Source organism: Xyrauchen texanus, chromosome 42, assembly GCF_025860055.1.
Source record: "Xyrauchen texanus isolate HMW12.3.18 chromosome 42, RBS_HiC_50CHRs, whole genome shotgun sequence".
Classification (NCBI taxonomy): Eukaryota; Metazoa; Chordata; class Actinopteri; order Cypriniformes; family Catostomidae; genus Xyrauchen; species Xyrauchen texanus.
This window is the reverse complement of record NC_068317.1, coordinates 30,552,565-30,563,626: the sequence shown is the minus strand read 5'-3', so window position 1 is coordinate 30,563,626 and position 11,062 is coordinate 30,552,565. Positions and strand designations below refer to the sequence as shown.

Here is an 11,062-nt window from a genome sequence, read left to right as displayed (position 1 = left end):
TCTGGACTAAATTAAACCAACTCTCTGTTCCCACCTCTATCTGTCAGTAGATCACCAGCTTTCTGACAGATAGGCAGCAGTTAGTGAGACTCGGGAAATTCACTTTCAGCACCTGTACCATCAGCACTGGTTCCCCCCAGGGATGTGTGCTCTCCACACTACTCCTCTCCCTGTACACAAATGACTGCACTGCCAAGGACCCCTCTGTCAAGCTCCTGAAGTTTGCAGATGACACTAATGTCATCAGCCGCATCCAGGATGATGATGAGTCTGCATACAGAAGGGAGGTTGAACAGCTGGCCGTCTGGTGCAGTCAAAACATCCTAGAGCTGAATATGCTCAAAAAAGGTGGAGATGATAGTGGACATTAGGAGGAACACCCCAACATTGACCCCACTCACCATTCTGAACAGCACTGTGGCAGCAGTGGAATCATTCAGGTTCCTGGGCCCTACAATCCCACAGGACCTTAATTAGGATACCCACATTGACTCTGCTTGGAAGATTTTACCCCATGCTCTCCTCTCAAGAACTGTACACTTCCAGAGAGAGGAAAAGGGTTGACAAAATCAATCTGGACCCCACTCACCGAGCCCACTACCTTTTTGAACTGTTGCCTTCTGGCCGGCGCTACAGAGCACTGAGCACTAGAACCGTCAGACACGAGAACAGTATCCATCTCATGAACAGTTAAAACTGCCCCATTGAGCAATAAGTATGTGCAATACACAGCTTAGTCTATTTATAATTATATAAATTGACTAAAAGCTTCTAGAAGCTTGTGTCACCAAGACAAATTCCTTGTCGTGTAAGCATGCTTGCCAGTAAAGCTTATTCAGATTCTGATATATATAAACCACTATGTATTCTTAAGGTGCTTCAATATACCATCTGATACTATCAGATATCACATTACCATTGCACAGATGTGTTCACACACACACAATGAATTTTTACTTATTACCAGGTGTGTAAAGTAACAAATTACAAATATTCACGTTACTGTAATTAACTACTTTTCCCCAAGAATTGTACTTTTTTAAGTAGTTTAAAAATTTTATAATTTTACTTTTACTTGAGTATATTTTAAGTGCTGTAACTGTACTTTTACTGCACTATTTTCCCACCATCTGAGTTTGTTACTTCTCTGTGCTGAGTTTATTTATATCTATCATCATGATTGGCTAGAGAGAGTCTTGTGACTCTCGTCAAATCAAATCACACGTAAAAAACTTGAACGGCAGCTGCAGATCTGGCTCCAACTCTTATGGATGTGGAGGATGCCTCAAGCACAGTTCAACACCTGAACACCACGGCTGTACCTGAAAGGGAATTTTCGCAGTGAAAATTGCCAATTGCATGATCTTGTCATGTGAGTTTAACTTGCTCAAGCCAGATATCAGCATTAATCATGCCTCTAATTTGAAGAAACATATCGAGGTAAATTTCATATTTCTGCTTGATTCTGTGTGTCTATAATGCAGGCTGTAATTGAACTATCTATCACTGAGATTATTGGGCTGCTGTGAGAGAGTAATGCAAAGATATCAATAGGGCTGGGCAATAAAATGATCTAGATGTTTATCGGAAAAAAGAGAGATGTCCTCGATCAAACTTTTGATTAGTTTTCTATTTTTAGCCTATGTTTTACATCTAGAACAGGGGTGTCTATTACATCAATCACAATAGCAAGAGCACCACTGGTTGGTTGATGTAGATAAAATATAAAAGATTGACTTTTAATTTCCTGACGTCTGTAGCAGCATGTTGTTTGATTGACAGACGGCTAATGTTTGAGCGCTAATGTGGTTCATGGCTAAATTATCAAATACACTTTATAATTCCGCCAATGCCCATCTTGGTGAGGATTTAAAGTAAACACAGTCGTTTATGTCTAAAGTGAACTTAAACAGTGGGACAAAAAACTTATTTGCATCAAAATGTTGGACTTGAAATGTGCATGTAACCAAATTGGGCACTGTCTTGTAAGCTATGTCATATAAAGGCTATTAATCAAACAACATTAATAAGAAAACCACTCACTACTTTTGGCTGAATAACTTGAGTAGCTTTGGAAGGATTAATGTAATTGAATAAAACAGTGACATTTTTTTATAATAATAATATTATTATTTTTTTATTAATTTGTTATTATTAAAAGTTTTTTAATAAAACTGACCCCTGATGTAGAGAGTGTGTTAATCGGTATAATAAATTACCAGGAAATTATATGTGATAAAATAATTTATAATTATGCTTAGCCTTTATAAAGATTGAAAAGTATCAACATTTGCAGAGCAATAGTTCAGCAGAACATTCCACCAGTCACAAACCTCAGAAAATTGTGCATCATGCATTAGAATGCATGGGCTTAAAAGATACAAGAACTAAATCAACATTTTATCTCAAAAGGAGGACAATGTGGCCCCCCATGTGAAAATTCTCTAATTTACTCATACTCATGCCATCTGTCTATGACTTTCTTTCCTCAGAACACCAAAAATTTAGAAGAAAAATTCAGCTCTGTAGGTCCATTCAATGTTAGAGAAGGGTGCCAAAATGTTGACGCTCCAAAAAGCACATAAAAGCAGCATAAAAATAATACATACAACTCCAGTGGTTTAATCCATGACTTCAAAATTGATATGATGATTTTGATTGCATTCCTTGCATTGTTTGAACATGATTTATGCACATAAATATTATGTATTAAATCATAATATTATGATTTAAAATGGTGATCTGTGTATTGAAAATAACTTTTTAAACTTTTCATTTCTGTTATCGTGTCTCTCTTTTATTTTTTTGTAATCAGAATAATGTAGTGTTTATCATAGATAAGTGATGTATTTAAAAGTTGGCACACAGTGTTCATTATAATGGGGCGTTGGTTTTGCAACTCTGTACTAAATACACACTACTCATGAGTACTTTTAAATGAGCTACTCTTTTACTCTTACTTGAGTAGTTTTTAGGAGAGCTACTTTTACTCACACTACATTTTTGGGAAAGTAACAGTTAGGGTTAGGGTTAGGGTTAGGGTTAGGTTAGGGTTAGGGTTAGGGTTAGGGTTAGGGTTAGGGTTAGGGTTAGGGTTAGGGTTAGGGTTAGGGTTAGGGTTAGGGTTAGGGTCAATACTTGAGTATGATTTTTCAGTACTCTTTCCACCCCTGATTATCACTAAGCAAAATGTCTGTTTCTAAGCAGATAACATAAGGAGACAGTTCCTGTTATTGTTTTAGTTATTTGCAACAAATATCAATATATATAAACCGCTACAAAAAACATTCTGGCCCTTGTTCCTCAATGCAGTTATATGTAATATTTTTAGACATTGTTCTTATTGCTTCATATCAGATGTATCACATAAACATTTCCTGTTCTCTCACACTTCCTTCAAAAAAATCTCCATTACAATATGATGTTTTTACAGTAGAAAAGGAAGAAAGCAGTGAGTGATACCTACTCAGCAAGATCAGCAAGATCTTTTCATTTGCAACGTTTTCTCACAGTTGATCTGAACTGAACACCTCCGATAATCAACCTGTTGTACATGGTAAGTACTCTGATCTGAAACCTTAGCACTTTATTTTACGGTACTGTTCTACATGTATGTACTATGTAATTACAACAACTACAGTAATTACTAGCAACTAAACCTGACACAACCTTAATTCATATTAAGTACATATAGTTACCTTACATTACTCACTACTTTCTCGGGTACGTACGCTGTAAGTATACAGAAAGTACACAAACTGTAAAATAAAGTGCAACTGCAACATTTTGTAATTTATTTGCAATGCAACTTTAATAACAATGAAGAAGTTGCATGCTAAAGCAACTCAATCTGAACTCTATTCAGACTTGTCCTTTATTTTCTTAAAAAAAAAAGCAAATATCAAGGTTACAGCGAGGCACTTAAAATGGAAGCGAATGGGGCCAATGTTTGGAACAAGATGCTGATACCAGCGTTTTTATATTTCTGTCTGCTCTCTCTGACCGGAGAAGGTACTGAAGGTATCACATTTTATAGTAATAAATCAAAAACACATAAATGTTGCTTGTCTATTTTAGATTATGCATTTGTGCTTGTTTTATTAGTATTACTTTTTTCATCACTGCAGTGGGTCTTGGTGGTAAAGTGCTTCTCTTTCCAAGAAAATCCAATTCCAGCTTTGTTAAACTCTTTCCTATAAAACCACTGGGTCTCTCTGCGTTTACACTATGCATGCGTGTTGCGATGAAGCTACAGGATGGGAGGGATGTCATTCTCTTTGCCTATCGCACACGCGACCATGACGAGCTCAATGTTTGGAAAGAGATAGATGGCCGCGTATCCTTCTATATTCAATCTAGCTCAGATGGAGTGTTGTTCCAACTGCCACCACTCACCAACTTCTGGACCCACCTGTGCTTCACCTGGGACTCAGTGACTGGTCTTGCAGCCTTATGGGTGGATGGACGTCACAATGGATCCCAGGAGTATAAAAAAGGACAGCAAGTCCATCCTGGTGGCACCGTTCTGCTCGGCCAGGACCCTGATAAGTTACTGGACAGTTTTGATGCTCAGCAGAGCTTTATAGGAGAAATGACAGATGTGAACATGTGGGATTATGTTCTCTCAGGAGACCAGATTATGCCATTACATTTTAATATGGAACGTGCGCCGAAGGGAAATGTGTTTGATTGGAGCTCCATAAATTATGAGAAAAATGGACATGTGATAGTCAGACCGTATGATAATGATACATTATCACGTTCAGGTGTAATGTCACAGTATTGTCTGTCCGTATGATATTAAGAAATAAACCAATTTTTGTTTTGCAAAATAAAAAAGGACTGGACTGTTAAGGTGTAGATTGTGTTTGTTTCTCTTTCTCTCTGTGATTGATTCTCTTCCTCTTATTACCTCCTAGTTTAAACAATCTTTTAAAAGATCTTTATAGGTTATCTTACATCTGTGACAGATTTCAAGTTTCTTTTGCTTGTGCTATACCAATTAGAAAAAACTAAACTATAAAATAGTCCTTGTTCTCACTCATACAAATAAATTCCATTCAAAATATCACTGTTTTGTACACTCTATAATGATGGTAATGTCAAGGTATACTATGAGGTATCCTGGAGTGCCAGGTCAATAATATAGTTAGTGATATGGCAGAAGTACTAATAAAGCTCAAGGATTTCAGCTAGTAAAGATCTCCAAATACTGTAGAAATCAGCTCTCTGGCAGATCATACTTGGTCCATTATGCTAGATCAGGAATGAACCCAAACGCAGCACTTTATTATCATACATTAACACACTGAAGTAATGAGTGATGTATGCAGTCATGAAATCAGATACCCTCTACCAGGGCTGGACTGGGAAGAGGAACCGACCCAGGATTTTACATTGCAACTGGCCCAAAAGTTGTTGAGTGGGGGCGGGGTGGGGGTTCGCTGTCCTTTTCTGCATATCGCGGCACCGTTTTGTTGTCCGTTCTGCATAACGCGGCAGCTCATTTTATCTTATCGTGGCTCATTCGGCCTGTTTCCGCTCGGTTCTCCCAATGGCTAGTCCGCCCCTAATCGGCCCCAATGTGAGTCGGCCCACCGGGAAAATGCCCGTTATGCCAGATTACCAGTCCAGCCCTGCCCTCTACTCAAAATCCAAACCAAAAGAGAAGTACAGGGTGTTAATGTTGATGGTGCCAGATTAATTAAAACGCATTCTGTCATTTCAGAATATGGCAAAGTTTGGCTATCGATGCAGAAAAAGTTATTATACTGTATAGGATTGATCACTGTACCATTCTTATTAGTGGGCTCTCCAAAAGCATAAGATAAATCAATGATGAATGTTAACTAAAACCAAGATTTTAAAAGACCTTTTACTTCTAATATTTAAAATGGATTTCAAGATTATTTTGCTTGTTTTTCAACCTTAAATCTCAGTTACAGTCTTTTAAACATAAATTGATGGCTACAATTGTAAAGCAATGGTTATCAGCATGGTACCATGGTAATGCAAAGTTTTTTGGACACAAACTTGATTGTAATACCAAGGTATTTAAAGTACCTTTGTATGTGACAGTCCTATTATATTAATTTCTGACAGCATCACATACCATGATGATACTGCCACGATAGAGCACATCAGTAGAGTTGTATCAGGAAGACTTGCAGACTTGGTTGAAATTTAAGATGACATTTATTTGATGAATATAAAACAGAAATGTAATGTCTCTCTCTTTGGCGTAAGCCCCGTCTGGTGATCCGAAGAAGTTGTACTCTGAACCGTCATATCCTGCCGGAGATAAGAGTCAAGGGCGAGGAGCCTACCCCCGTGCAGGACGGGACGCAACAGGTGGTGGTGGGGTGGTGGAGGTTGCCGCGCTAGCACACTGAAACAGCAATGTGATATTGTGAGCAGACTTATAAAGCAATGGCTTACATGTGATTGGCTAGGAGTTACCCAGCTAATGGTGCGATGATGTGCAGCTGCTAGTCTTCCCGCTAGAACTACGCTGCGCTTACATTTCTGGAAATAAAAATCACAAACACACAAAATGATTTTTAGCGATAGTGTAAAAGCTTTTAGACCTACCATGAGCTCTGAGTTTGTTAAGCGATGATAGATGCTTCTGTAGAAGCCACAAGTCTAATTGCCACGGATGAATAATGTAATATAGTTTTGGAACTACATGAGGGTGAGTGATAATGATGACATATTGCAGTGAAACAAAGATAATTCAACAGCTAGCTGACCGACTATATTTATACAGTATAAGATCTTGATACAGTATTTATTGATGTCTGTTTATTTGATTGATAGCGTGAGAAAGATGGAGGGAGAAATTTGAATAAGTCTTTGTCCCTCTTTAATGAGTTTTTGGACTCATGATTGTTTGAATTCACGCACAGCATCTTTTGTTGGTTTGTTTGGTGATGTCATGACTGTGAAAGGAGGGAAGCAACTCAGAGTTTATTTGCTCCAAGGCAGAAATAAACGATCATCTTCTACACGGTGAGTTTTCTGGATGCCAATTTGTTTTCATTATTAATATTTTTATCGCTGAAAATGTAAACAATCGTATATGCTCTCTTGTTTTGTGCTACTAAATGTGATAAATGTTACAATGTAATATTAATAACAATTCACATTTAGGTTATTATGGCTGTGAGATATTATCATTAATGCCATTCAATGTTTTGATTAGGGAATCCACGTATTCCTCGATCACCACCTCCGTGTCACCTGTGGAGAGAAAGCCAGCGCGACCTTTGACCCACGGGGTCGGGAAAGGTCTACCCATTAGTATCTCAAAAGAAAAGAGAGTTCAGTTACACTTGATGGTGTAATTCCATTTTGGGCAGGGCCAGACGACCCTGCTTGTCTCTTAACAAATTACTCTGATCAGGTTTCACTTCATTCAAGGCCCAATGTTGAATATCAGATTCGGATGGGTTTGCCTGTAAAAGTTTTACGCCACTATCTTTTACTAAAGTTTTCTGCATCATAGAAACGGTTTCTTCAGCCTGATTTAGATCTGGTCTTATGAACCACTTACTTACTTTCCTTTGAAGCTAACTTTGCTACTTAATCAGTCAAGAGAAACTAACAGCATCTATGAAGGTCATGGACTCTTCTGTGGTTAGCACAGACACATACAGAGTTAGATGTCAAACTAAAGACAGCATGTACAATTTATATTTCTCCCATAAATCGGCACAGGCGACAGAGCTGTTTGCATTAATTAGAGCATGCCAATTGGTGAAAGGAATATCCATTAACATATACACAGACTCATAATATGTATATGGGGTGGTGCACGATTTCGCTAAATTGTGGGAAGAGAGGGATTTCAAGACAGCTTAAGGAAAACCCATATCACACCAAAACCTAGTTGTAGAATTACTCAGAGCAGCACAACTCCCAATGAAATTAGCTGTCATAAAGGTTGCAGGCCACATGGGAGGGGAGGCGAGAGAAACAGATTGACTGATAAAATAGCAAAGTTGGCTTCAAAGGAAGTCGTGATAAGACCAGATCTAAATCAAGCGTAAACGTAACCATTTTGAGGATGTGATAAATTTGTATTTTCTAGTGGGTTGTTACATATGAAGACCATGCTGCAGTACCTGCATGTGACCATAAGAGAGAAGCATTGTATCAGACAAACGCTCGAGGTGCCCCTTCTCAATCACATGTATTCATTGAAATCCTAAATAAATTCTATTTATATCTGCATTTAGTTTACAGACAAGCCAAAGGGCAAAAAGGTTGCATTGCCTAAACGTTAACAACACAGTCCTTGCTCATTGACAATCACAACATGAACTTTAAAAAGCAGCCGAGACCCTGATAACAGCTGCATAACTCGAAGGCATTACTGAGATTTGCCTTATATTCTATGTTTGTCAAGGGTTTAAATAATGATCGATTGGAACATGATTTATGGAACATTATCTCCATTCATGACACATCAACCTCAGAGAAAAATGTCAAAGTTATGTATTTGCTAACCATTACTTACAAGCCAGCCTTTTCTTTTCCATATTTATTTAGTATACACCGATCAGCCACAACATTAAAACCACCTGCCTAATATTGTGTAGGTCCCCCTTGTACCACCAAAACAGCACCAACCCACATCTCAGAACAGCATTCAGATATGATGATATTCTTCTCAGCACAGTTGTACAGAGTGGTTATCTGAGTTAACGTAGACTTTATCAGTTCAAACCAGTCTGGCCATCCAAACACTGGATGTTTTTTTGTTTTTGGCACCATTCTTAGTAAATTCTAGAGACTGTTATCCTTGAAAATCCCAGGAGATCAGCAGGTACAGAAATACTCAAACCGCACATCTGGCACCAACAATCATGCCACGGTCCAAATCACTGAAAATACATTTGTTCCTCATTCTAAATATGGACATTAACTGAAGCTCCTGACCCGTATATGCAATGGTTTTATGCACTGCTGCCACACGACTGGCTGATTAGATAATCACATGAATGATTGTTGGTGCCAGACAGGCTGGTTTGAGTATTTCTGTATATAGGGGACGACGCTCTAAAGGTCATTTCAAACAAAAGTGAAAAAAATTTATCTTTTCACGAAGGGTCCTTCCACAAGTGTTAGCCAGGTGTAGGCCTACATGCTCAGGGCTGGACTGGTAATCTGGCATACCGGGCATTTTCCCGGTGGGCCGACGCACATTGTGGCTGATCGGGGGGGGACTGGCCATCGGAAGGACCGAGCGGGCTGGCGGGTCGCCCACGAAACGGTCCGCGGTAAGCAAAAATGAGTGCTGCTTTATGCAGAGTGGACCCATCAACAGTTGGGCCAGTTGTAATGTACAATCCCGGGCCGATTTCTCTTCCCAGTCCAGCCCTGGTCATGCTCCCTTCAGAGTAATAATTTCAAGGGATCTGTCCTTCGGAGTGATTACTGCATAGGGATGCTTACTTTCAACTGAAATTCGCTCTTAGTCTATCCCACACATCCTCGATTTCCTGTCAAAAATCGAATATGGCACAACTCTGAATAAGGTCCGTAGAGAGTCTGTGACGGTTGGAATTCGACTCTATCAGTTCAAGAAAAGTATCATGGAGTGTAAGACCGAATTGTTTTGTTTTTTAAGTATGAACCTGAAGTTGATAATAGATAAAACACAAAAAATGGCATCGCTACATGACAGCTGATTCTCTGTGAAGCTGCAGGTAACCAAGTGAATGACTCAGACTTATTGGGTGATGAACTAGTTTTTTCAGAGCCGACTGTTGGGTCTTAATAAAAAAACATCTGCTAACGACAGTGATTCATGTTCACCCAAAAATGAAAAATCTCTCATATTTGACTCACCCTCACGCCATCCCAGATGTGTATGACTTTCTTTTCTCTGCTGAACACAAATGTAGGAAAACAGAAAAATAGGTCCTCAAAATGCAAGTGGATGTGACCTGACAATATTAAGCTGTTTTCCGCATTCCGTTCCATTTCGAGTGCTCAACCTTTCAAAGTAAACTCGTTTAACCACAAATGCATTTGATGCATGTGTACTACGACGCTTTTAGTAAAGTCAACTGCAGGTGCATATGCCGTTGATGAGCATAGACACATAGACAATCTGGGCCACACAAGGATCGTCCACATTATGCAGTGGTTTTATCCATGTTTTCAGAAGTGATTTGATAAATGTGGGTGAGAATCAGATCAATATTTAAGTTATTTTTTACTATAATCTCCACTTTGTCAGCACTCCTATGCACGTTCATAAGACGAGCGAGTTCCTCTTCTGTTTTTTGCCAATTCACATTCTTTGTGCATATCGCCACCTACTGGCCAGAGAGGAGAATTTATAGTGAAAAATTTCTTAACCACACCTATCATATAATTTCTGAAGACATGGATTGAACCACTGGATTCATTTGGATAACTTTTATGCTGCCTTTATGTCTTTATGTCTCAGAGTTCTGGCCACTATTTACTTATATTGTATGGACCTACAGAACTCTAAATATCTTTGTTTGTGTTCAGGCAGAAGAAAAAGTCAAAAACATCTGGGATGGCATGAGAGTCCTTTTTGGGTGAACTATTCCTTTAAGACTGTTTTACGAAGGCCATGCACAATCAGCATGTTGATGTAATTTTACAATTTACAGCCAAAGCGTTAGCACCATAATACATATAATAATAACTATAAAAAATATTTCCTTTTTAATTTGAGCTTAAATATGTATTATTATTTAAATATTAGTTTGCATCCCCCTAGGCCTAGAGGGTTGTAAGGTTGTGATAGAAATGCCGCATTCGCCTGTGCAGAATTTGTTGAAATATAATAGGTAAAATGTTAACTGAAATGCAATAAAAATAGAAATATTTCATATGTCAGCATCTAGAGAGGATGTGAGATATTTAGTGAAAGGTTTTATGTTTAAACTCTCAATTAAACGTTCAAAAGATCATAGGTTCAGCCGATTAAAAGGTTGGAACCCTTGGTTTAAATGAATCGGGGGGGGGGTATTCTGGGCATGTGTCTGCGTGTATGTGCTGGTAAAAAGTTTTCCAC

At 38.5% G+C, this 11,062-nt stretch overlaps 1 protein-coding gene across 2 annotated transcripts; it reads left to right on the top strand.

Annotated features, from left to right (window-relative positions):
- Nucleotides 1–3,443: 3,443 nt before the first annotated feature.
- LOC127635240 (pentraxin fusion protein-like) lies at nucleotides 3,444–4,842 on the top strand. Of its 2 annotated transcripts, XM_052115134.1 has the most exons (3): nucleotides 3,444–3,556; nucleotides 3,896–4,020; nucleotides 4,128–4,842. In XM_052115134.1, exons 2-3 carry the CDS (start codon nucleotides 3,927–3,929, stop codon nucleotides 4,796–4,798), a joined length of 765 nt encoding a protein of 254 aa, XP_051971094.1. In that variant the 5' UTR covers nucleotides 3,444–3,556; nucleotides 3,896–3,926; the 3' UTR covers nucleotides 4,799–4,842. The 2 variants fall into 2 exon arrangements, with proteins under 2 accessions (XP_051971094.1, XP_051971095.1); XM_052115135.1 differs by lacking the exon at nucleotides 3,444–3,556 and having other exon boundaries at nucleotides 3,781–4,020.
- The last annotated feature ends 6,220 nt before the right edge of the window (nucleotides 4,843–11,062 follow it).

Excerpts from the sequence above, each read along its gene's own strand:
- LOC127635240 (XM_052115134.1), top strand. The coding sequence starts at position 3,927 with ATGGAAGCGAATGGGGCCAATGTTTGGAACAAGATGCTGATACCAGCG. Across the intron at positions 4,021-4,127 it reads GACCGGAGAAGGTACTGAAG|TGGGTCTTGGTGGTAAAGTG; the intron begins GTATCACATTTT and ends TCATCACTGCAG.